The sequence below is a fragment of the Gambusia affinis genome, linkage group LG15, assembly GCF_019740435.1.
Source record: "Gambusia affinis linkage group LG15, SWU_Gaff_1.0, whole genome shotgun sequence".
Lineage (NCBI taxonomy): Eukaryota > Metazoa > Chordata > Actinopteri > Cyprinodontiformes > Poeciliidae > Gambusia > Gambusia affinis.
Genome location: NC_057882.1, coordinates 24,839,536 through 24,865,020, shown reverse-complemented (window position 1 = coordinate 24,865,020; position 25,485 = coordinate 24,839,536). Strand labels below are relative to the sequence as shown.

Sequence of the window (25,485 nt, the reverse complement as noted above, 5' to 3'; positions counted from 1 at the left end):
GTGTGTGTAGGCGTGCGTGAGAGTGTGTATCATCCATCTTCATACAATGAACATCTCAGCATGCTATGAAAAGTGACAAGCATCAGTCAAAACCATGCCAACCCCCTTTTGGGCTTTTGGCAGCATCAGTAGGTGTGCTTGTCTTTTGGATGGGATGAGCGATGACTGTGTCATGTTACACCTGCACAGAGAAGAAAGAAAGATACTTACCATGCGGGAGGCCTCAGCCTGTCCCACTGCTGTCCTGTTTTGTAAGTACATGAAATTATTATGACCTGCAAAGTGAACTATTGGTTTATCAAATTTAATTGTTTTATTTTGGGCAACAATTTTTAACTACAAAAGGAAGCTCTGCAGGAAAGTTTCTTGACAATTAGCCCCACCTAGTGGTCGAAAGACAGAACGAAAAGTGTCAAAGATAGTACAGTCTGGGCTTTATTTGGCATAGAGCCTTGAGAATATCAGCCTGTATTGTTAGAAAGGACTGGTGTTGTTATTCTTTTTAACTTTAGATAATGCAAATGCAGTCATGATAAACACAAAGTATATTTTAACAAATTTACCAGAACATATATTGAAAGCAATTTGTTTTTTGCATCCCTCTAAAATAAATTAGAAAAAAAAATATTTTGATATTTTATTATTAAAGATTAATCCAAAATTTTACAAATGGAAATATGTACCTCTAAAATTCTTTTTAGCTTCACCTCCAATGCACAACAGGCATAACGATATGAACTTTCTAAACTCTGCTCAGTGAGTTTTATTCATGTAGCATATTGCAATAAACAAATGTAAAATATTTTAAAAACTATCATTCACATTTTTTAATATCACTTTGCACATAGGTCTTGAGACTGTTGGTGTTAGCTGGTTGTATGTTTGGAGACATAAGATAAAATTCTTCACTGAAGCATTTGATGTAGTAAATATAATAGACATTATGATTCATAATACAATATTTCACAAAACGAATACAAAACAGTTTGGTTTTAGTGCCAAATTACAACAGATGTAATCCACAAGCAATTTTACAAAACTGATCTAATTATTATCCAACTAAGACTCTGTCCAAATTTAGCTTAAATTGTTTGAATTCCAGTAAAATCAAATCATATTTATTATACATTGTACAATCAAATGAAGTTTATTATATAATCCTTATTGGTAAAAGTCACGTAAGATGGTCTGACTGCATCAAGTTGTTGACTTGATCTTGACTCAAGCATGTGGTGATCCTGGGGAGGAACCACTTCCTTAAACCGCTGCAAAACCTGGCTCAGTGTGACTAAACCGTCTGCAGTGTAAGAGAGGAGGCAGAACAAACCCCAGCAGAAATGGATCAACAAGACTTTTCATGGCTTTATCTGTTTATGTCAAAAAACAAAGCAGTGTGCATGACATCAGTTATTTTTAAACTAGTTTCCTTTATAAAATGCTCACAAAAATCATATCTAAAATAATGTATAAACAGTATATCAAATTGTGATGAGAAGAATTTTTAACAAAAGAATGCTTACTTTGTTTTGACTGTAGCAGCGTTTAGAAGTGGGTTTCCCCTAATTGTGACAATTACAGTTTACAGTTTATCTATAGTTAAAGTCTCTTCCATTGCCAAAAAGCTGGTTTGAAAATATCTCACTGAGATTCTCCAAGCCAAAATAAGCGCTTTCTCATCTTCCACAAAGGATCTTCAAATGCCATACTATTGCATAATATGTTTTGGAGAAAACAAAGAGGGCGTGTTAAAATGTGTGTGCCAGCAAACGTGGCTAAATATATGCAGACAGAATCAGAAAGGAACTCAGTCATCTCAGCAGGTTTCTGTGCATCATGTCGATCTTGAAGAAGGTGTTGCTTCTTTTATCTGTGGTACCGATGGCACTGAGCTACCCTTTCTTCCCACCAACTTGCTACTCCAAGGCTCTCAACATGGCACGGGAGCTCACCCAGATGGCAGCTGACTTGAAGATTGGCTATGAAACCGTAAGTTAGATGCTGTGATTTTTATCAGTCTTTGATTTTTAATCCGATAGAGGCAGATTTTTCATTTGGTAATTTATTTATTAACTTCATAACTGGATTTATTTTCTACCAGGGTCACTGTATGGCACACATGCCAGAACTCTACCTTGATATACATGTAAGTATGATTGACAAATTCTGTAAAATGTCATTTAAAATTGAACATTTTCAAAATGTGCTCAAATTCCTAAATCAAGGTCTTTAGAACCTTTATTCTAAGTTTATTGTAAATTTAGAATAAAGGTTCAAATTGTTTATTGTAAACTTAGTATAAAGTTTGGGATTATCACCCAAACTTTATTCTACGTTCCCTGGTTGTTTCTACACTTCTGTTGCATTTTCACTGCAAACCTCAGGTCTTTCAAATCACATATGGGAAATCTTAATTGTTACTCATGACAGAATGCCTGTGTGATGTACAAAATGAGGGACTACATCTCTCTGGTGGAAGACCTGAGACGGCGGCGCTGTGGTTACACCAGAGAAGTGAGGAAACTGGAAGTCACTCTGCGGCAACTCTTCATTGTCATGGGAGAGAAATGCCATGGGGTAAGAAAGGCTACAGTCCTTCAGTGGTCATAAACTGTAACAACCATAATGTTGAATTTAGATATTACAGATTCTATCCACAGACGCATCTTATTTAACTAAAGTATATACTATGATAGATCCCCTGCGTCAGACCGCCGTCCTGTCCAGGGTGTTTCCCGCCTCTCACCTGAAATGTTTGCTGGAGATAGGCACCAGCACCCCTCCCCAACCTTCAAAACCAAGTAGTCAGGAAGCTTTTTATTTTATTTTGAAAGTTCAGTCTCTTCTAATCATTCTAAGCCATAGCTCACCCCATTTTTGCATGATTGCCATTTAACTACTTGAGAAATGAGTCTGTCTCCATAAGTAATATAACTGCATAATATTGGAGCTGAACTGCTTACTTAATTTTGCAAAGTAAAATGAGACACAAGAAAAATGACCCTTATCAATCTAAGCTACAGCTTAATACAATTGAGTAAAATTTGAAGGACACCAAACACAGTAACAGGGCATTCCTGCAGGAATGATGACTCAAATATTAGCAGGAATAAAGTAATATTCCAACTGCGCAAATCAAAATAAGACATTCTGGTTTATTTTGTTGGCCAAAAATAACACATTTTTGAATATCTGTTTACCAACACCCCCAGTGACTGCAGCGTAACTTGGAAAAAAGTCTGCAGTTTAGTGGGTCACTCAGTGGGTGCTCTGACAGGATTAGGCACGATTTATGATGCAGATTATGAGAACTGTGCTGTCCTGTGGGGACGTTTGATCCCACTCACGTGATGAGGAGAGTCACACACATCTAGGTCTGCAGACAGTGTCCTAGTCTGAGCAGACTAGGCCATGATGCGGAAAAGGGTTTGCAGTAATTGAGGTAAATGACAGAAATACAGTAAATGGAGTGTAAGAGTCAAAGTGTCTCCTGGGAGGTTCACTAAAACCTTATATCAACTGCTATGTATTATTATATGGAAGATCATTGTTTTAATACATAGAAAAACACTGCTAAAAGCTTATTATGACCCCACAGTTGTCATTAATTAATATTTATATGTCATACCTCTTATGTGTTTTAACAGGACCTGGTGTTTACTGTCTATGACTGTGCTGCGCTGGAGCGTCCAAACAATCAATACTGAAATTCCACCGTTCTTGTCTGTCCAAAGAGAGCTTAAAGAAGTGGAAAAGTCAAAGTTTTTATGTATTTCATTTTACATTGTGTTACACAACACATGATTTCTTTTAAGGAAATGTAATAAAATTTATGTGAATTGTTGATTTCACATAAAAAGTGCAACGTTTGTTACTGTTGCAATATAACATAAAGCTAACAAAGTTTATTTAAATGTTCTTTTTGCAGTGCCTTTCAAAAGTATCAGTTTTCTTTCACACTTTTTTTGCATTTTGTCACTTGTAATATCTAATCTTAATGCATGGTTTTCAATATGTTTTTTTTCACAATGAAAATCTAAAAATTGCATTTACATCCAGCATTTCTCTGATCTTCTGTTCAATGACTCAACAACTTCAGTTCCAACATTTACACATTGTGATGCAACAATTACCATGTTGGACTGTGTCCAGGGTTGTTTGGATCTCCCCACATGAGACAAAGAAGAGCACAATGGGAAATAGCCTGTTTAACACAACTTCTGAAGGACCTACCTAAACATTTCTCTCCAGGAGACTTTGAATCATTTGTAGGAGCAAATCTGATGATGGCTCTGACAGGTGATCTCTACTCTAGCAAGCTAAAACCAAATTACGTGCCAAAGGTTTTTGTCCACAAAGCACCTATACCCAGCTAACAAGAATGTGTTGCAGCGTAAATAACATGACAACGTCCATGTGACAACATTTTATCAAAATTTATATATATTCGATGGTCTTCAGGTGTTCTTTAACAGCACAGCTGTGGGTGGACCGGATTTGCTAATGAGATGTCTTAGTAATTCAGATGAAAAAAAAATGGTTGCACTTTCTTTTATTTGGCAATATCAAATAACAGGTATGAGTAAAATACTTGTCACACTTTTAGATTCTTACATCCTTTTCTGTTGATCTATTAAATAAAACCTCCTGAAAAATACAGCCAGATTGTGACTATAACTTGATACAATTTGAAAAAGTGGTACTAATACTTCTAGAATGCATTATAATTACAGTTTCTATAATAATTTGTAGCAATGTAAGGAGATGAGAGTTTCGGGGAAAAGTTACATTTTTTATGTCCTTTCTTTTTCTTTCCTTTTTTAGTTTTAAATCATCACAACACCTGCCAGAATTTGAAAATGCTATGCGGCATTTATGAATATTTCATGACTTTTTTTGGCTCTGAATTAATCAGAGCTATTAAGGTAAAAAAAAAATCCTTGAAGATGCTTTTAGGAAGTGAAACATCTCCAGGTTATTTGATGGCACCTGGGAGGCTGAGCTGATGTCACAGGAGTTGAACAAAGTAAACATGTGGGCATCAGTGGCAAGAGATCAGTGTGGGCAGATTAGAGGAAACCTCTGAGGACCGACTGAACCTGCATGAGCTTGTCTCTTTACTCCAGGCTGTTGTCTCCAGAACAGTGCAGATGAGATGAGGACAAATGTCCGTGTTGTGTGAACTTTATGCAAACTCAAAGCATTAGCTAGAAGAATGAAATGAAACCATATCTGATTAAAGTAAACCACTAGAGTTGCTGTTTATACTCAACAAATGAAATTATGCTTTTCAAACCATTCCAACTGCTTAGAACACAAATGAAAAACATAAGACAGAGAATAAAATCTTCCCCTTTTTAGGAACATCTCTATCAATATGACAGATGCTTTAACTCTTAATACCAAAAAAGCTTCCAAAGAATCACAAGTAACCTGAGCTCTTCATACCTACAACAAACTGAAATCTGAACCTGCTGCCTTTTATCTGAATCTAATGTTTAGGAACCCAACAAGTAAAGATTAAACTGATAGTCCTTTAATTTCATGGTATGATTATTATTTTTTTTTATCTTTTAATAGATTTTAGTTTGAATAATTGTAATTGTAAAAGTAATCTCCCCCATTGCTAAATCAGGAATTAACTGGGATTACTGGAATTACTGGGATAGTGTTAAATCTTCCCAGGTGTGGCTGCTCTATCAAAAAGTTTTGGATTTTGACAACTCAACTCAACCAGAACGTCACAGGAGAACTCTGAACAAACTAAAGCACCGCAGGCCTCACTAAATATAACGAAGGATGATTCAAAAACAAGACAGACTGGGAAAAAGTGGCAGTGCTTGAGGGAAGTCAGTCTTAGTGTACTGAGGTAATGAATTTAAAAATACTGTAATGTTTCAAAAGCTTAAAAAATATGTCTTTTTCTAGTTCATGCTTATTGTTTAATTTTCATCTACACTTGTACTTTTACCTACTTCTGATTTAGGCTACGCTCAATGACTTCTTTTTTGTTTGTTTTTTCAGTCACTTTGGAAGAAAATATTTACAGTGTAGGTTGAGCAACCGATGTAGCAAATACCCAAGTACACCAGTAATGATGTCAAATTAAAATCCACAGTGTGTTATTAAACTGAACATTTGGACGCGCGTTACGTGGAAAGCTCCACCAGATGGAGCTGTTTTACCATGTGGAAGGAAAAAGCAAGTTTGCTGACCTGCAGCACTGTGAAATGAGAAGTGATGAGAAACTAGATCAAGAAATCTAAGTGTTGAATCAAACATAAGCATAATTAGCTATCCTGCCAATTTCACTAATTCTTTTCTTTGGGTACAAAATCTAAACGTGAGTTTTTGGGCTATAGTATTGATGTGATATAGAAATAACATAAGTCTATATATATGTATTATGAAACAGCAGCGTGTTGTCCAGTAATTAGTAGATAGATAAACACGTGGATAGCTGTCAAATACAGAGTTACAGGCATTAACGGGGACGGCTGCGTGCGCCAACCCGGATATGAAGTTTTTTTGCACCATCTATGCCACACAGAGGGCGGATTGAAGAACTACATTTCCATGACGCCACTGAAAGAGAGGGTTGTTGCGCAATAAGGTGGGGCTTCGTCTCTCAGTTTGAATCAACAAGTTGCCCGGACAGCTAGACACAGTTAGACAGAGAACCCATCAGCGTGTACACCGCTGCAGCGGCAGGTGGTCACTGCGTGCCCCGTTCTTTGATCGCAGTTTGTAAGGCGGGTTATTGACATGTTCTCTCCTTAGACCTCGCAGATTCTCGGGAGTAAAATGGATGGAGCAGAATGACTTCTTGAAAAAGCACTCAGTTCTTTTGACCTCTTCTTAAGAAGGCGAAAAGTGAAGACAACACTTTTTTTGCGTATTGGCGTGCGTAATACTCTCTGTGTAGAGATCGTTGTCAGCTAACGTATTCTTTGATTCATTCTTTTATTATTTACATTTTGTTTCATTCAAAAAGCATCACACTGCTAATTATGGCTTTCGCAAAGTTTAGTAAAATTATCCTAAAGAAGAAACTCAAACAGTATGAGCACGTCAGCCGAGACGTGAACCCTAATGACATATGGGAGATAGTTGGAGAGCTGGGAGACGGCGCGTTTGGGAAGGTTTACAAGGTAAGACCCATTTTAAAACACCTGACTGCTATTCCCTTTGTTCGTGGTGTTTTCTTTTTATATCCTATCAATCACGTTTTAAGTTTAGCTTATATTTCAACAGAGGAAAATTATGTAAGATGTAACAGTATTGATCACATTTATTTTTAAGTTGGTTTTGGGGTGTGGTGGACTACTCCCTGTCTTATGTGAGATGCTTCACCCTTCAAACTTTTTTTTTCTTTTTGTAAATGGATAGCTATGTAAAATATGTTGTTAGTCAGGTAGTCACCCTCAGCTTTTAAGTAGCTCTATCCACATGAACACGTGGTGCATCACTACTTCACTATATCATTTAAAAACTGTATTTATTTAAGCACTTTAATTACACAAATAACATACAGATTCATTACATACAGAGTGATATATTTTAAATGTTTATATCTGTTTATTTTGACTAATTTATTTTCTTTGATTTTGATTATTTTGGATAACAACTCATTAAAGTTTAAGTAGAACATTGCAGAAGATCAAAAAAGGTGTGAATTCATGGGAGACTGCCAATCTAATATTTTTACAAGCATGTGGGCCACAAAAGTAAAAGGTAACTGTTGAAGAGCTGGTTTGTTCAGAGTGCTGCATAGTAATGGAAGGTTGGGTGGAAGGAAAACGTGTGGTACAATAAGGAAGTTTTAGGGGAGTTTTGGGGGGGGATTCAGAAAGACATGTCTTCATCTGTTGCATTATTTGTATGTAGAGACAAGAAATGTCAGCAGTGTCTTAGTGTGCAAGGAAGAAAATGAGCAAAATCATTCCCAGTTGCCAAAAGTCTTAGCAAATTTGACATTTTATTTCAAAATTAGTTTCAGTTTGAATGACAAGTAGAGAAGCACCAAAGTCAAGTTGTTTGAGGTGTAGTGTGAAATTCATCTCATGATTTGGGGAGCCATCCTCGCTGCTGGTGTGTGTCCACTGTGTTTTGTCAAGTTTAAACTCTGCACTGCCTCACACCACGCTCATCATTCCCCTTCTGCTGACTTACCCATGGATTCATTGATTCAACTTTTTTTCTGCAGGCACTTGGCACCAACCCACACTGCAAAAATTGTAAATACCTCCTTTAATGACTGTGGTATCACTATGCTTGACTGGCCAGCAAACATGCCAAGTGCTAGCAGTGCAGATAAGTTGAAGGCTGCTTATTAAATCAACCTGGGTTTCCTGTAACAACTCAGCAGGACCACAGGCTGATTTTGGGTTTTTATTAATTACAATCTTTAATTATGAAAACAAACAAATAAGTGCTTCAAGTGTATCACTGTGTTTTTGATCAGTCTGTGTACCATGGGGCTTTTTTAATCTACCCACTGAAATACATTACTTGCATTGGCACCTGTATTCATCCTTTCTACACTCAGTCTTTTCTGTGGCTCCACGGTACAAGTCAGCCTAACCGGACAGTGAAAGCCCTTTTCATTAGTTCTGTGCCGCCTTCCAGACCTCAGCAACGGGCAGAGTTTTGGCTTGGAAAACTTATTTAATCTTGACCTGCTGGCATGTCAGTTCGCCTCTGTGAAACAGGGCACAGGCCCTCTGTGTCTGCACAGCCCAGCGGAGCACAGTGAATGCCTTTGACACGGCACAGGCTGCGTTGGAGGAATTCTGCAATGACTAGAAAAGGCACTTTTTGTAAGAAAGGAAACACTGCGTGGACATTCAGCTTTTGCTGTGTAGGCCATATGAATTGGAGAAGGTGTGAGGAAGTTAACTGTTCTAAAGTTTACTATTTTTAATAGAACCTTTTAGACCAAAGAACTGGTTTTAGGGTGACATTTGTTTGAGAAATCTCTGATGACATTTTAAGAGTTTAGAGTTCTGTGTACAAGCTAAGTGCAATTCTTCAGTTTTCAGTGCTAAAACTTACAAAATTTTACAAACCCATTCAAGGAAGAGTAAAGTACCACACTGAAATCCAATCTCTCTCTTAAATGTTTATTTTTCTCCATTCAAATTACAATCACAATCCTATTCTTTGGCTTCTGTTTGCTGTCCTTCTGTGGGTTTCCAAGACAACATCTTCACACCTGCAGCTGTCAGAGGGTTAGGAGAAAGAGTCACCGAGCAGATGATGACCAGAGAAGGAAGTTGTGGGACAGTTTGTCATCTCAGGGACTGATAACTTCCTGTTGCTGCTCCCAAATTTCAGAATAATCGGGTTATGTGTGGGAGGGGAAGGCCTCAATTGGTGAATTGCATATGTTTTCCATTAAACACTGTGATAGAGGAAGACTGGGTGAGAGAGTTGAGGACTGGTTTTCTCAGATTGTCGGGGTGGAAGTTAGTTGTGAATGTATGACCTGTGCTGCTGAAGGCAGAGATCTTTTCTGTCACTGAAACCAAGCAGACATGTTTGACCACATAATGTGGTTGAGAGTACAGAGTCGCCCCGACACAGATTCTTTAAAGGTTATTGTCACACCTGGAAAAACAAGAACCAACTTGCTAAAGAGGAGAGTTAGGGACAAATTAAGTAGTTTGTGTAGGAACTTGTTTATAATGTAAAATACTATCAGTTATCACAGAAGTATTTCTTAAAGTTTAACACGTAAGCGCAACTTCTGTTTTCTTTTGTTAGAACCACAATGATGTGTGTAACTGAGTTCAGAGGTCAACAAAAATCTTTTCATATCTGAAGACCTTTTTTCTGCAGTCATTTTTAGTTTAGCACAGTGTTTGGTTAAATATGAATAAAAGTTTTTGATTGTGCAAAGGTCTGCTCTGCCAACAGTAAATTGATTCTTATTTTCCAGTAAGAACAAAATGGGTTTTTTACTAAAATTGACCATTTCCATGTCTTTAGAACAAAAGATAATAATAAAAAAGCACATATCCTCAGAAAGAGCTCATAGTTATAGTGAAGAGTGTAAAATCATCCCAGTTTTGGGACAGAAATATCTGTACAACTGCGACAGACTGGCGACCTGTCCAGGGTGAACTCCGCCTCTCGCCCGGGACGCAGCTGGAGAGGAACCAGCAACCCCCCCGACCCCATTAGGGAAGAAGGGTGTTCAGATAATGGATGGATGGATGGATATCTGTACAAATGAAACTAATGGTTGCTAAACAATAGCTATGATACGTCTCATTTACTTGTTTCAAATTAAAAATACAGCTTGTCAGATAATAAAATAAAACATGGTGTCATGATTATTGTATGAAAATTAATCATGGCTATAAATAGCATCATGGTTTTATTTAAATGTGTTTAAGAAATATGCAGAAAGTGTTGCTACAGGCTGGAGGTCATTCACTGTTAGTTAACCTTGCAGCAAAAACTGAGTATGTATTAAATATTAACAAATTGGAAAACTGCCTATTATTAAGTATAATGAAACAAATTTCTATGCAGACCAAGCACTCAATGATGAGTAATACTTGTGAGAAATGTTGTGTTGACAGTGTTGTCAAGCATAAGCTTGTGATTACAATGATGATGACACAGAAACAGAACTGAGTTAAATAGAAAAAAATGTAAATAGGTTTTAAAAACTTTTCCACAGTTTAACCAAATAATTGCAACACTTAACACTCGGCGCTCTTCAGTTTCAGAAATATTCCTGAGCATCTGAGACTTTGCCTAATATTGTAATTATCCCAAATGATTATTGGTAATTTCATTTAAAAGGGAATTACTAGCAAATCTTATCATGGTAATCATCAAAACCATTACTTATTTCAGCCATGTAGTTTAAGATCATTTCAAAATACATATGACCAACTTAATATTTGAGAAAACAGTTTAAAATCCCAAATCATTCATTCATTGTAACTAAGAACCCTGAAGCAGACTATATGCCATTTTTGATTCTTAATCATTTATATTGGGACCAGAGATGATGTCATTCTGTGTGTTGCACTGCAGCTCAATAAAATGTTACTATCAGTTCAAATACAAAGACCAGATGTTTAGTGTTGTCACTGAAAGTTAATATTTAGTGTCAAAAGGTGTGATTTGCATGCTTAGCATTGCTAAGTGGAAACCTCAGTTTGTGTTCTTTATAAGAACACAAACTGACCCTCAACTTAGCTGAGAGACTCTCAAAGGATTGCTGATATTTCCTGTTCCTACACGACCCAAGACAAAACTGGGAGTTCCCAAAAGGATAAAAATGAGGAACTTTGCTGCAGTAAGTTTCTAGTATTTGCTTAAGTCTCATTCATTGTTTAGAAGTTACAGACTAAAGTTAAAATTAACATTTCATCAAAGAAAAAAACTGTTCCAGTTCAAGAAACTTCTTCACACCTTTAGCACTTTTGCTGACTTCATTTCTAAACCCTCAAATGAAATGGAAAATTTCCAACTGAGTCATTTTTCCTCTGCAGCAACTGACTTGTTATTTCTTAGGCATGGTGTGCTCTCTTTGTCCAGCAATGTGGAAAGCTGTAGGTTAATGCCAGTGGAAACTGCTAAATGACCTTTACCAACTTAAATATCTTAAATAGAGTTGTGAAAATAATAGAAGACAAACACTTCTAACCACAGTATCATCAGTCATTAGCATAATGATACTACTTTGTTTCCACCAGAGAAACATTACTGAAGTTTGCCTTTATTTGTTGAACTGTGATGAAAAATCAACCACTATCCCCACTGTAGGTTGATGTCTAACTTACTTGGGATGTATCCCTGTGCTTTTTGGAACACATCGTTCTCACACCTAACCACATTAATCACAACGTTTTCTTGTTTTCTTGAGTTATTTTGTGTACATTTGTCAAAAATGATCTATTTTTTTTCAATTCTTTGATGCAATGATCACTTTTTCTTCCTCATAATTCCTGTTACTACAAGAATATGTTTATTTTAAGTGTATCTTAATCTGTGAAGCAACAACCCTCCTCCCCCCACCCACCAACTTCCTGGTGCTTTTTCGTAACATTTTGCAGCTAAAATCAGGTTCAATCTGTTCACATAAGTAACACCTTATGGTTGCCAGAATTGGATACTAAACATCCTGTCTGATATATTTGACACATTGGAAATATTATTTGCATACCCAGCAAATACGACGGTCATAAGTCAGGCATGAAACAGAGGAGTTGTACTCTTCTTCTTACTAATTAATGAGCCACATGCCGCTGAGCACACTACCCTGCTGCTGCTGCTGCTGGTGAAACGTATCCATAGACACGCCTGCAGGATGTCAGGATATTCTTGTCAAATTCCCACTGATCCTCTTGTTTGGAAGAGTAAGAAAAACACAGAGCGTGCCAAATTTGAGCTTTAAGTGTTCCTGGTGTCTACAAACTGGCACTAAAAAGTTAGACTCTAATAATTTAGATAAAACTTGTATATGTCATGTTAAAGTATCGGTGGTTGATAGTGATAAGACATCATATGGTCATTGTTTTATATGGTGCATATGATTATCATATTGCCCCTTTGTAAAAAAGAAACCACTTTTAAAGATTGTTACAGAAGGTGAAACTGTTTTTTATGAAAAAGTGGTAAAATACACATTCCACTTCAGTTTGTTGTATTTGTTCCTGAAGAAAAAGGGAGAAGATCCACCTACCTCAGATACTGTGTTCTCAGTGCTAACCACACTAATCACAAATGTTAAATTATGAGCAAGAACAAACAGATTCTGTCAGCTGCATCACCATTTTCTTTTCTTTGGAATAATAAAGTAATAATAAAGTAATTCTGTTTTTGCTCTCTCAGCCATGCAAATATCATTATGTCAAAACCTCTTTTGACAGGAAGGCTAAAAAAACCAAGTTTGCTGTTTTTGTCTTTTTGGATGTTCCTGCTTTTTAAAAAGGAATCTCTGTTGGTAGACCAATAATATTCCAAACACATCCAATCGACTACAAAATCCATGAATGCATCTCTTGAATCATTATATACATCACTTTTATATTACAGTTTTGTTTAAGAAGAGGAATGAAATTATCATCACTATGATTGTTGGCTACTCTTCAAATGTTTCATTTTTGTCATGTGTATATTGAAGGGAACCTGGATGTCCTCAAGACATTATGGGGTTGTTAACTTTGGTAACCTTTCTGTTACAGACGGTACTACATAAACAACTTAAAACAGATGGATATTTTCTGATAGATCTCCTGTAGAATGAAAGAGAAACCAAACTGAGTGAGTGAGTGAGTGGGGGAGGGGAGTCAGATTTTGACATCCTCTTTGTGTGAAGCTTGTGATGCTTCAGAACATGGCAGTACCTTTTAAATGGTTGTGAGGGTCTTCATTTCTGTTTGAAAGTTTGGGCTTCCCTTGGTCTAATCTCAGTGGAGCAGCTGAACTTCTACAGACTGATAAGAACCAAGCTGTGTGGGTGGGGTGTCAACATGATGGAAGCCCCCCATCGGCCATGTGATCACATTATTAAGGTGCTTGGAAAGCAACTTTCCATCTACATCTGGTACTTTAATCATATTACTAAGAACCTGTATCTTTATATCAGCTTCAGCACTACTTGTTCTGGTTCCAACATATTTTGGATTCTTCTCACCCCACGTTGTCGTCACGCCAGTTTCCTGTCAAATGGTTTGACTGAATAATCTTGCTTTACCTGTCTGAGCTTGAGGTTTTGTTATACGCTCTAAGTAAGAGCTTGTAATTAGTCCAGAGTTTCGCTCTTTACGTGGGCTGTGAGCAGGAAGTGTTGCTCATCTGTCATGAGATTTATGGTTTTAGAACCCCACGGTGTGATGACAGATTCAAATATTTCTGCAGTTTCCTTTAAGCTAGTGAACAAAGTATCATCGTTTCCATGTGTTGTTGACCTGATTTTTTGTTTGTTTGTTTGTTTTTGTTACTTGCTGCATCAAGGTTCACTGTGGGGCATTTCTCTACACTGATCAAAACTTTCACATCCTAAAGACAGATTGCTTCATTTCTGGGTGTGTTTTTTGGTCTAGGCCTGAGCCTAACAATGTGACATGCTTCACGCCCAGGATGCCTGTGAAAGCAAAAAATATGTGTTCAGATATAGTCAGCAGCTTGAGTAAGAGAGGAAGAAGAAATATGTGAAACTGTTTTTGTACACTTTAAGCAGTAAGAGTGACATTTTCTCAAAGAGCCGTAGCAACAGGGCTGAGTGTGTTTTTTAAGGTTGAGGTTAGCTGCGAGATCAGGCATTAAGATTGTGTTTCCTCTTACATGTCAAGGTGAAAGTTAAGTAGCGGTTTGAATGTCTTGCAGCAATGTTTGTTTTCTGTAAAGTACTTCTTGAGTAAAACAACCTGTATTAATTCAAGTTTAGATACACAATACCCTTTTGACAAATAAATAAAAAAGCAAACAAATGTTATATTTTAGGACAGCAGTACAACATTTACAAAGGAACCATCAGAAAAAAATCACCTATTAATTTGATTGTGTTTATAGGGAAGATTGTATTTAATTTAAAACCACTGGTGCCTTTAAAATTGTGAAGCTTTTTCTATAAATAAATATTATTTAAACATGTTTGTAATGTGATCTTAACTTTTTAAAGTTGCTTTGTGTTGCTAGGAGCTCTACTAATATAACTTATCAAAGACTAATTTTTTTTAGATAGATGAGAATAAACCACGTTAAGTCAGGAAATGGCTCCTTACTTGCCTCTACTTGCCCATAGCTGCAGTCAGAGTAATAGTATCGTAGCCTGACGTGTCTGCTCAGTCTCCCCTTGCTTGGCAAAACCAGCGTTCATAACGAAGTAAAGTGTGAAACTCTAAAGTAATCTGAGAAGTGAATGTAAGCAATGAAAACACCAACACATTGCTGGGTTCATGAACAAACACTAAGCTTTGGAAGAAGCTAAGTGTTCAGTTGTTTGGGAATCTTTTAAGATCACAATTACATTTGCTGTCTGAGTTTTCGAACAAATATTCATTTTTAAAATTTTGACAAATCTGTTTTAATTTATATGTTTACTCAGTTAGTAAGTCCTGAACTATTTGAATGGTTTCTGCTGAGAAGTGTCGTTTGCATGTGTGGATATTTGGTATATAGGATATATTAAGCCACTAAACTGGTAGAACTCTTGTGTATATCAGACCAAAATCTCACATTGACCAAAACAATACAATTTCTTGTGTTACAGTTTTTTAGGATGCCATGAAGTGAGTTTTAGAGATAAAATTGTTTTTCTACTAACCAGAGCAAATTATATTTGTGTTATTCAAGAGGCGCAGAGTGTTTTTGTTTTACTGCTGTCCTGCTCCACAGAGTCTGTTAAATTAAAGCAGCTAACTCATATTTGAAGAATTGAAGGATGACAGTTTTGGAAACTTCATCAGCAGGAGAGTTTCCTGCTCCTGCTGGGATGCGGTGGTGGGAAAGCTTGCATGATGCTTACAGCCAAAATGTAACTTTTGTTCACACTTATTGTAAAGTATTGTGTTTTCTTCTTTCCAGACGTCATAAGGGGTTAAAATAAGCAGGTGATTGTCCAACTTGGAGAAAGCTGAAAATTAAAGTTTTTTTTATTTTATTTTATTAACTCTACAACCTCCCTGCTGAAGGGATACTGAAGCATTACTATGAACATTAACTGATCACCTTCATTACAAACCTCGAGATGTGTAGAAAAAACTCATCCTGGACTTTGTATTCTTGTACAAATATGGCATTTGACACAGTTGTAACAGACTGAGAAAAGTAGCTAGCTCTTTAAGTAAACAGGTACTCTGTATCCAGGTTAGTCATTTAACATTGTTACTCTTTTGAAAGCGAGGGCTTTACCTCTATGGATATCAGAGGTGATAGAGGAACTATGCTGCATTCCTTCTTTCAAAAATGTGGTGAGAGCCTCCAGAGGAGGGGCAGTTAGCAGGTTTATAGTGGGGCAAAGGTCTAACTTTGCTCATGTTAAACTCCCTGAAGGAAGCTGTGTTTTGTTCAAAGCATAACTTAGTAAACAGGCTGAAAATACACATCAGCATGTGAAACAACCTGGAAGGGATTGAACTTTGTGTGTTCTCTTTGTTGGTGTTAGGCTGTGTTGGGGTCAGTGGACACTTTGATTTGTCTCTTTAGACCAGGGGTGTCAAGCTCCAGTCCTCAAGGGCCGCTGTCCTGCAGTTTTTAGATGTGCCACAGGTACAAAACACTGGAATGAAATGGCTTAATTACCTCCTCCTTGTGTAGATCAGTTCTCCAAAGCCTTGCTAATGACCTAATTATTCTATTCAGGTGTGGTGCAGCGGAGGCACATCTAAAAGTTGCAGGACAGCGGCCCTCGAGGACTGCAGTTTGACACCCCTGCTTTAGACGTTTATATGGACAAAGATTTCATTAGAAGGTTAATATGAGGAGCTGGTGGTTCAACTATGTCACTTTTGTACATTTTGGGTCAGGAATGTTTGATGCCTCAACTGGAGGCTCATCCATCCATCTGCTTTCAACACCTCCACAGTTTTTATCAATGACTCTGCTGGGAGGCTCAAGTGTTGATGTTGTTTCTTAGCTTGATTCATCTAAAAGGAGCATGCCTGACTCTGAATACAAAGAGTGTCAACAGATGGCAGACATGGAGTGTATGAGTCCGAGTTGGTCATTAAATGCAGTACATTTGTCTGCTGACAAGCATCACCTGCTTTTACAGCCCACCATTTCATTTCAGTGGGCAGGTAGTGAAAGGAGACAGTTGCATTTATATGATAATAACATTATCAGCGGGGATGAACAAAACTTTGCCGTGGGCTGACATAGAAATGCTGCAAAGGCATAAAATAAGAGATCCATCCATCCATCCATCCATCCATCCATCCATCCATCCATCCATCCATCCATCCATCCATCCATCCATCCATCCATCCATCCATCCATCCATCCATCCATCCATCCATCCATCCATCCATCCATCCATCCATCCATCCATCCATCCATCCATCCATCCATCCATCCATCCATCCATCCATCCATCCATCCATCCATCCATCCATCCATCCATCCATCCATTCATTCATTCATTCATTTGGTGCCTCTCCAGCTACGTTCCGGGCGAGAGGCGGGGTCTGGACAGGTCGCCAGTCTGTCGCATACAATAAGAGATTGGAATTTTAAATGGAGTTCTTTCCCATGTCTGGAGTAATCTCCAGACACAGAGATAATCAGAAAACAGACGACTAATCTTTTAATTTATGACGCAGAAGGTTTCAGTCCTTGATGCACTAAACGACTGATCAGAAATCCTAATTATCCCTTTTTTGTCTTTGAGTAATATAACTCTCAAAAACTGATTTAAAATTTCTATGTTGTTAAAGATTGACATGATCCAGCACAGTTTAACACAAGATGACACCTAAAAGCATACATGTTTAAGAAACGCTTCTGAATGGAATTGTCTATGATCATGGTTAATCGCTTTCATAAATAATATTTAACCTTTCAGAAAGAAAGAGATGAGATCTGCCTTTGTAGAATTGGCTCAAGGATTAAATGACCTTATTTTCCCTGATCTACTGTTGCTTCACTGCAGAAGAGAAAAGAAAATATATTTTTGGCCCAAAGCCAGCATCTAGAATGTTGTTTCTCAACCAAAAGACGAACACAAGTGGCAGATCAGATCCTGAATGATTGGCATGTGGAGTTTCATCGGGTTAAAGCAGCATTTTTTGTCATTATCGCGTCCTTCTGCAAAACGAGCTGCATTCTGCACATATTAAAACAACAGCTCTCTGCTGCAAGACCATTGGTGTTAAACTGGTCTGCCTGCAGGCCAGACGTTTCAATCTCTAAAACATGTGGTGGCTTTAAGAGTAATTTTAAATCAACAACTACAATTGTTGATCGAAATTTAGTAAGACCACAAATGATCTAATACCCACACAAATCTTTTCTTATGGCAATTTGCAAAGAACAACTTACAGTAAGTCAGTTAGATGAGAAAGAAGAGTAAGAAGAAGGTCCATTGAGAAACCCTGGAAACTGGTTTCTAACAAAGTCAGAGATTGTTGTTGTAGGAGTGAAGAGTCTGTGGGTTTGAAATGGGACTGTTGTTTTCTGTTAGGATGCCTGCAGGCAGCTACACTATACAGTCAGCTGGAGTTCTGCTTCCTCAGGGCTGTTCATCTTAAATAACTTGCCTTCATCCTTCTTCAGCAGTTTGGAATCTACAGTGCATTTCATTTTTACCACTCTGCCCTTAATGAACAAGCATCAAGTCACTTGTGTATTGACGTCAGAAAGTCAGGAGGTGTTTAAGCATTCCTCCCTCTCTCTGAGTGTTAAGGTTCACATACAAACATGCATCTTTATGTTTTTTACTTTAGGGGCCCGTTTGACGTCACACATTCCCCTGAGCTACCTTTACACAAGAGGTCGTGAATCTGCTTCTCAACCTCTTCGCTCCAACTCCCCTTCAGTCACCAGAAGGCCAGAGGCACATTCCTCAGCCTTGTTACCACCGAGATGTTAACATGTGTGTCCTGAGATTCATTTGAACATCTGTCAAGGAGTTAAGCAACAGTCTTCTCTGAATTGGGAATAAAAAGTTGTAAACGTCCATAAGTTAAAGGATCTTTGCTTTGTTAATTCTGAAAATGTCCATGGAGTCTGGTAGCAGCTGAGTTCTGGACCTTCTTTTTCACCGGATGGACATCAGCACTGTCTGGTCCTGCTGATATAGCCCTGCAGTTTGCTTAGGCTCACTGTGTAGAAGCAGAGCTGCTATATTAGCAGTGCAGTGAAAGTGTCACCGTCTCTTTGTTTGCTGTTGAGGCCTGACCAACTGACTGATGGTTTAGGTTGGACTGCCATCCTGTTGACTCACTGCGGGTTTCTCTCTGATGAGGAGGTGCTGAATGGCTTCTCTAGAACCCTTGTTTACTAGACTTTTGTGCACAACTCGCGTGCACATGAAGTCATGGCACAACATGAAGAGTGTGTGTCGCTGAGAGTCTGTTTGTTCAGATGTTTTCCCACAGACCCTGCAAAGCATGGAGGCATTAAAGCACACCAGACTGTTTAGTCTGTGGAATTCCTACAGCTCTGTGGTTGGACATGTGTATCCAGAAACCTGCATTATTAAATTCTTATAGTTTCTGTCAACACCAATAAACTTGCTGCCAAATAGTTGAATTATTATTTTGGCAGTGAAAAGTATAATGAACATATATTTTTTTTATAAACCTCCATTGATAAGAATTTATTGGCTCATTTTTGTTTGGAATTTATCAAAGTTTTAACAATTCAGTTCATTCATATTTCTCTTTTGAAAACTATAACAAGACGAGATGAGAATTGTGTTTAAAATATCTTCTTCCAGCCTTTTTGGGAGAAGTGGGGATTGTTATTTAAATTATGAGCAGAAGTGACGTAATTTTTGTAAAAGAGCAGCTCCAGTTTTAAACAAATACATCATTGAAGAGCTGACTATTTATACCGCTTAAACTAACGTACAAATTATCTGTAATTAATAGAGAATATAGATCCTTAGCGTAACCCTGAGATTTCTAAATGACTGACATTCTAAATCCATTGTGTTTAACAAACGAGAAGCTGGAAGCCCAAAAGGGAAAACGCCTTCATTTTACTTAGTTTAGACTTCCTGTTATCTGCTGGTAATAAAAATGATCCCATTCCTATTTTTCTGTTCCACATACATTTCTTCTTTGGCTTTGTAATGGTTGTAGACGCCAACAACAAAGTTGCAGTTCTAAACATAGAGCAGAATCACAATAGCCCGTCTGTCCATAACATCCCAGCCTGCATTCACAACATACTGTCCTTCACATGATGTTCATCTCAGTTCATTCTGCATGTGTGAGTCACTGATTTATCTGCTTATGTTTACCAAGAAGTACTGGTATGCCTTTTATTATTTTTGTCTTTTATGGTTCCTGTCTCTGTGTTTCCTTGAGAAATGTGGTGTGTCTCTAAAAGTTAATCCACATTTTAATTGCTGTTTGGTGATTTATTCTTTCCTTTGGGTGCCAGAGGAATTAGAAGCAGGTCAAGGAGTTTGTTATTCTGTAAAAAGATCATCTTTCTGTTTGGGTTTTTTTTTCTGATATGTTGATAATGATACTATTCATTTCATTTTTGATATTTCATTCCTTTAATTTACATCATAAACACATGTTCACTTTTAGTCACAGCCACACCCTGAAACCTCCATAATGTTATGTTTTCTGTGGAAATGTAAGAAAAGTCTGAAATTCTTGATCTTACATGATTAACTAAGTGGAAGAAAACATATAACTGATTTTCAATAAGAACTGTAGCTGTAAATTAATTGACTGAAGTGCAATAATTCTGCTTAAAAGGTCTGAAGTGACTTGTGCTCATTGAAGTGAATGTTTTGTCTGTTTTTTCAGGCCTGTAACAAGGAGACTGGGGTTCTGGCTGCAGCCAAAGTGATTGAGACAAAATGTGAGGAGGAGCTGGAAGACTACATGGTGGAGATCGACATCCTGGCTAAATGTGACCACCGCTACATCGTCAAGCTCCTCGATGCGTTTTACTATGAGAACAAACTCTGGGTATGTCGACATTTCATCTGGTTTGTAATGCTGCTTCTCTGGAATCTATTGTTTGCAAACGCTCCAATCGTTTATCTGAGAAGTGCGTCTATAATAAAATACTCTGGAAAACAGGAGGATTATTCATGAAGTTGATCACGAGAACTTTTCTTACTCATGTTCCCTTATTTGCAATAACTATTTTGAAAAAATGTTGGAGGCTTTAAATAATTCTTGAAAAAGCCCTCGATGCAGCTGATTGCAAAACTATTCCTGTCACTCAACTTTTTTTTTTTTTACTTAAGGAAATCTGAAAAGTGTGTGACCTAATGGTGGAGTTAGTAAGTTCAGGGTGATGTGCTGTGTGTTCTTACGCCTTTAGTTTTACAATAATTGTCTTTCATAATAGCCATATTTTTCAGCAGATGTGTAATAGTTGTCCTGTCAAAATATTCTCCCACTTTACCTGTGGATCCCTGCAGCTCCTCCAGAGTAACCCTAGACCTCTTCTCTGATAAATTGACTTTTAAATTTTGGTGGGCAGCCATCATTTGTTAGGTTTGCAGAAATACCATCTTTTCATTTTTAGATGATTGATTGAAAACTGCTTCAGGAGATTTTCCAAGCCTTGGCTGTTTTTCTGTAACAGACGTTTAGAGTTCTGTCTTGTTTGATGGGTCCCATGGTCATGATGATTTCAATGTTCTCTAACAAATCTCTGAGGCCTTCACAGGACACGCAGATTCATACTGAGATTAAACTCAGGTAGACTTTGTTGACTTATTAGGTAACTTCTGAAGGCAACTGGTTGTGCTGGATTTTAACTAGGGGTGTCAGATGAATAGATACTGCACCATACTTGTAACTGTTGCTCTTTCACATAAAATCACAATCTCAGAGAAAGCTTTGTTTCTTTTGCTGCTTCACCTCACCTTGAGTCAATTTCTGTCTAAAGACCATATGAAAAGTTCAAATTATGTTTTGGAGTTGCAGTCCATCCCCAGGGTAACGTAATGTTTCAGAGATGACCCCATCCTCACCCTGATGTTACTGCAAGAAAGATCAATTTCCCTCAAGTATTTTCTGCTCTTCAGTCTTTCCTCATCTCCACACTCACTTTGAGTCCAGATGAAACCGTTCTTGTAATCCTCCCACTGGCCAAAACAAATAATGGTGACCTCATGTTGGGACACAACCTTGCATTATCTGAAGAACTGCTTTACAGGGTCAAGTCTAAAGATAGCAATGAGCAGAATTTCCTTTTTTGGAGGAACCAAATAAACAAATAAAAAATTTTCCACTAAAGCATTAAACATTTCCCTAAATGCAGTAATGGTGCGATGCTCATTGATGGGTTTTCATAGACGCAACACAAAAGAGGTTGTGTGTGTGATTTTATATTCAATGATTTTATCATTTGACGTTTTAAGTAAAATAAATGTTGAGATGCATTCCCATGTGGATGACAGAGTATCCAGGTCTTTGTGTCCACATAATTGATATTAAACCTTCAGCTTATCTCATTTAATAAAGCTGCATGGTGGATACTGCCCTGCAGTCACTGTGCCTGAGAATCCATGGAGGCTCATTTCAACCCGACTTTAGATCTGCAGCAATGCAGCACCCTATTTTGCAACTTAATTATTTTGCTGTTGCATTATCTCACATAGAAAAACTGAGTCATAGATGGCTGCTACTCTGTTTGTAATTCAGGTGTTCTGCACATTCTGATGGAGAACATCGGCATGTGGGTCATACAGACCTACATCCAACCCGATGTCGATCATTTGAGCTGTCAGCAGATGAACCATAATTACATCTTAAGATTAAAATTCCCACACGTAAATATGTTCTGAGTTTGGCTGACCTGATTTTCATAATTTATTGTAGTTGATAACTAGAAGAGAAGTGGTGAAATTTACAGTAGTTTCCTTTCAAAGACACATTTACTGTATAATAAATGACAGTCATTTTTAAAGGAAGTTTTGCGAGAAAAAAACCTTTCCTTTTCACAGCGGATTCACAGTAATGACAAAGTTGTTGCAAGCATACTCTGGAATCATTTCTGAATACTGAAAAAAAACCATCAAAACCTTTATGGCAACTTTCAAAACCACACTAATGAAACACCTTTCAATGCTGATCTGGATGTTAGACACGACCTGAGCTGTACCTCCACATACAGCTGCATTGAGTTTTGGTCATAGCTGAAATTCCAGAGTATTGAACGTAAACCTTCCCCATCAAACAGTTTATACTGGTATGTCAGATATACAAACATCACCTCTTTGTTGCATTTAAACCACACACTTCCTGTGGGTTTGTGTGTCTGAATTAGAGTTGCAGCTTTTACTTCACTGCCTTGTTTCTAAGTTGTTTTCAGATACCAACACGACTTGACATTGTTGATTTAGCAAAAGTCTGACAACTTATTATGATCTGTGAAAATGTTAATTTTAAGTTGAGGCCTCAGTTACCCTGCAGCTGGGTGTGCTGGGCAGGGTATACTTCTGGACTTTAATATGGACCCACCCGTTCTGCTTTCCACCTCATGTGAGAATGTCGAGAGAAAGGAAGAGGAGAAAAAGCTGTTTGTTCTGCCTCAGGAAACAATCTGATCTTGAAGCAAGCGAAGTGGCGTTCCCCAACAGTGTGAGAAAAATAAGGACTTTAACATGGTGCTGACATCAGCAAGCATAGAAGAAAAAACAGAGAGAGGAGGAAGATGGAGGAGAAGAGCAGGACAGTGGAAAAGGTAGAGAACAACGGCAGAACCACAAACAAGAGCACATCAGTTAACGCACTGATGACACCAAAACAAATTCAGTCTTTTGCTGCCTGAGAGAGATTGTTCAGTATAACCCACATTTTATACAATAATGGTCAAAATTACAAGATGCAGTCTGAAGGCAATCAAAACCAAATAAAAGTTTTATTAAGTCTCCATCAGTCCTCATTGTTAAAATTGTCTCCAGAGTTTTGCTTTGATTTCGAAACTAAAGATCTGTCCCTCCTTTGACATTTCAACAAACTCTAGGATGAAAACAGTTACGTTTATCTCCCACTAGTGATCATCTTTGTAAATTGGAGTCACTTTTACTGCAGACTATTCTTGTCTGCTGTAAGATGAAGTCCAGCCTCACAGCCTAACTCTTGTTGCCTTCACTGTTGAATTCAAGCCTTTTGAGAAATGTTTTAATATATATGTTTACAATGCAAAAAGTTGTCAATACTTAAAGTATTGTTAAAAGTTGCTTCTATATAATCTGTTACTACAGAAAGAGTTGTTGTACCAAACACCAATTCTCAAGATTAAAAAGGTGATTTGCACCCTGTAGGTCAAGGGTCAGTCTCTGCCCTGACTGAAGGAGTTAATTAACTTTGTGTATTAGTAATGTTTAGCTGGAGAGATTGGGGCTCTGCTTGCACTCATGTGGATGATGCTCTGGTCTGGCATGATAGAGAAAAGCTTGAGTCAAAGAGAAAAACCCTTGGTATATCACAACCAGAGGTTGGGGTCAGAACACAGAACAAAATCATTAGCTTTTTACCAAATCCTTAAAGTTGGTTTAGTTAGCTGTCATGTACAGATGGAACAGAGTTATTGAGTATCAGTATTGCAATTTGGCACTTTCTCTTTAATTTGTGTGATCTTAGAAGGTCTCAGTACAAATTGGTGGATAGTTGGCTCCAATTTCTGCACTTTTAGAAACATTTAGCTTCAGACCTTTTGAGAAAACACAGTTCACTGAACAGTGTCAGCATTGCAGCAAAGGATTACTTTGTTACTGTGAGTCTCTGGATTTACTTTGTGCTGTGTTGTCATATTTTTTTATTCTTGATTGCAAGTTTTAAAGAAGGTCTTTGTTGGTCAATGGCCTTTCTTTGTTTCTTTCACCTCAGAAGAAATTAGGTGGGAAATCACTGTGAAGCTGTTAAGTGGTGAAATTGTGGACAATGCAGAGTTAGCAAAGTCTGCCCTTTTTATTTTACTGCTCTAAATGTCTGTAACCCTGCAGAGATGCCTTAAAACATAAACCATAAAAAGAGACATTTACAAATAAAAAGAAGAAATAGAAATTTAGCGAAACATTAAATTCTACCGACCTTTTAGTGTAACTGTGACTTGTTGCATGTAGCAGATATCAAATAAAAAATGGATCCTGCACATTAAATGGATCCTACTAGCGGTTAACAATTTACATACAATCTCCCATTTGCTCAACTTTAGGTTTTCCTGTAAATCTCAGAGAAAGGTTTAGTTGCTGTTCCACCCACAGTGGGTATGCTTTGCAAGCAGCTTGACCAGTTGGGACACATTCTTGTCCAGAGAGCAGCACGTCACCCTGAATTCCTCTGGGTGGGGACGACCAAAATAAAAATTATATGTGTAGCAATCTTTCTTCCTGCTCCTTGCATTGAAGAAACAGAAGATTTAAAGCTTGGGTGGTATGGCAAGCTAAGAATTTAAAAAATTTTCTACCACAGTTGTTCTCATGCTTTTTATAACTTTGATTGTGTCACGCTTCCTCACAAACACAAAAGGTTTAAAGGAAAAATCCGGTGGTACAGCATCTTAATGACACAATGTAAATATTAATTTCATTTTATTTAGAAGTTGACACTTCAAAATTTGAGGTTGAGAGAAAAAACATCCCTTGAAGTAAAACTTTAGAGGTAACTGGAATCCAGAAAAAGTCCATCTCTCCTAGTTCACCATCATTCATCTCCTTACAGTTCATACATTTCACCTTGTGAATAAATATCAAAACTTCCTTTGAAGTTCCACTGAAGGTGGTTCAAGATGAAACGATGGGAATCCAAAAAGACCCAATAGACTGGAACTTTCACATGTACATTATTATTATTATTAGTTTTAGTAATTTAC

General features: G+C 37.6%; 2 protein-coding genes across 2 annotated transcripts in view; both read left to right on the top strand.

Moving 5' to 3' along the window:
* Window positions 1–1,790: 1,790 nt before the first annotated feature.
* On the top strand, window positions 1,791–4,660 carry zmp:0000001268 (CYTL1 domain-containing protein). The gene is made up of 4 exons (XM_044140341.1): window positions 1,791–1,986; window positions 2,099–2,143; window positions 2,428–2,574; window positions 3,645–4,660. The coding sequence occupies exons 1-4, from the start codon at window positions 1,834–1,836 to the stop codon at window positions 3,702–3,704; spliced, it is 405 nt and encodes a 134-aa protein (XP_043996276.1). The 5' UTR covers window positions 1,791–1,833; the 3' UTR covers window positions 3,705–4,660.
* A 2,002-nt stretch (window positions 4,661–6,662) lies between these two features.
* stk10 (serine/threonine kinase 10) overlaps window positions 6,663–25,485 on the top strand; it is a 40,066-nt gene continuing 21,243 nt past the window's right edge. The window contains exons 1-2 of the mRNA XM_044140340.1: window positions 6,663–7,148; window positions 20,454–20,618. Coding sequence (XP_043996275.1) covers window positions 7,008–7,148; window positions 20,454–20,618 — 306 coding nt within the window. The 5' untranslated portion in view covers window positions 6,663–7,007. The remainder of the gene's footprint in view (window positions 7,149–20,453; window positions 20,619–25,485) is intronic.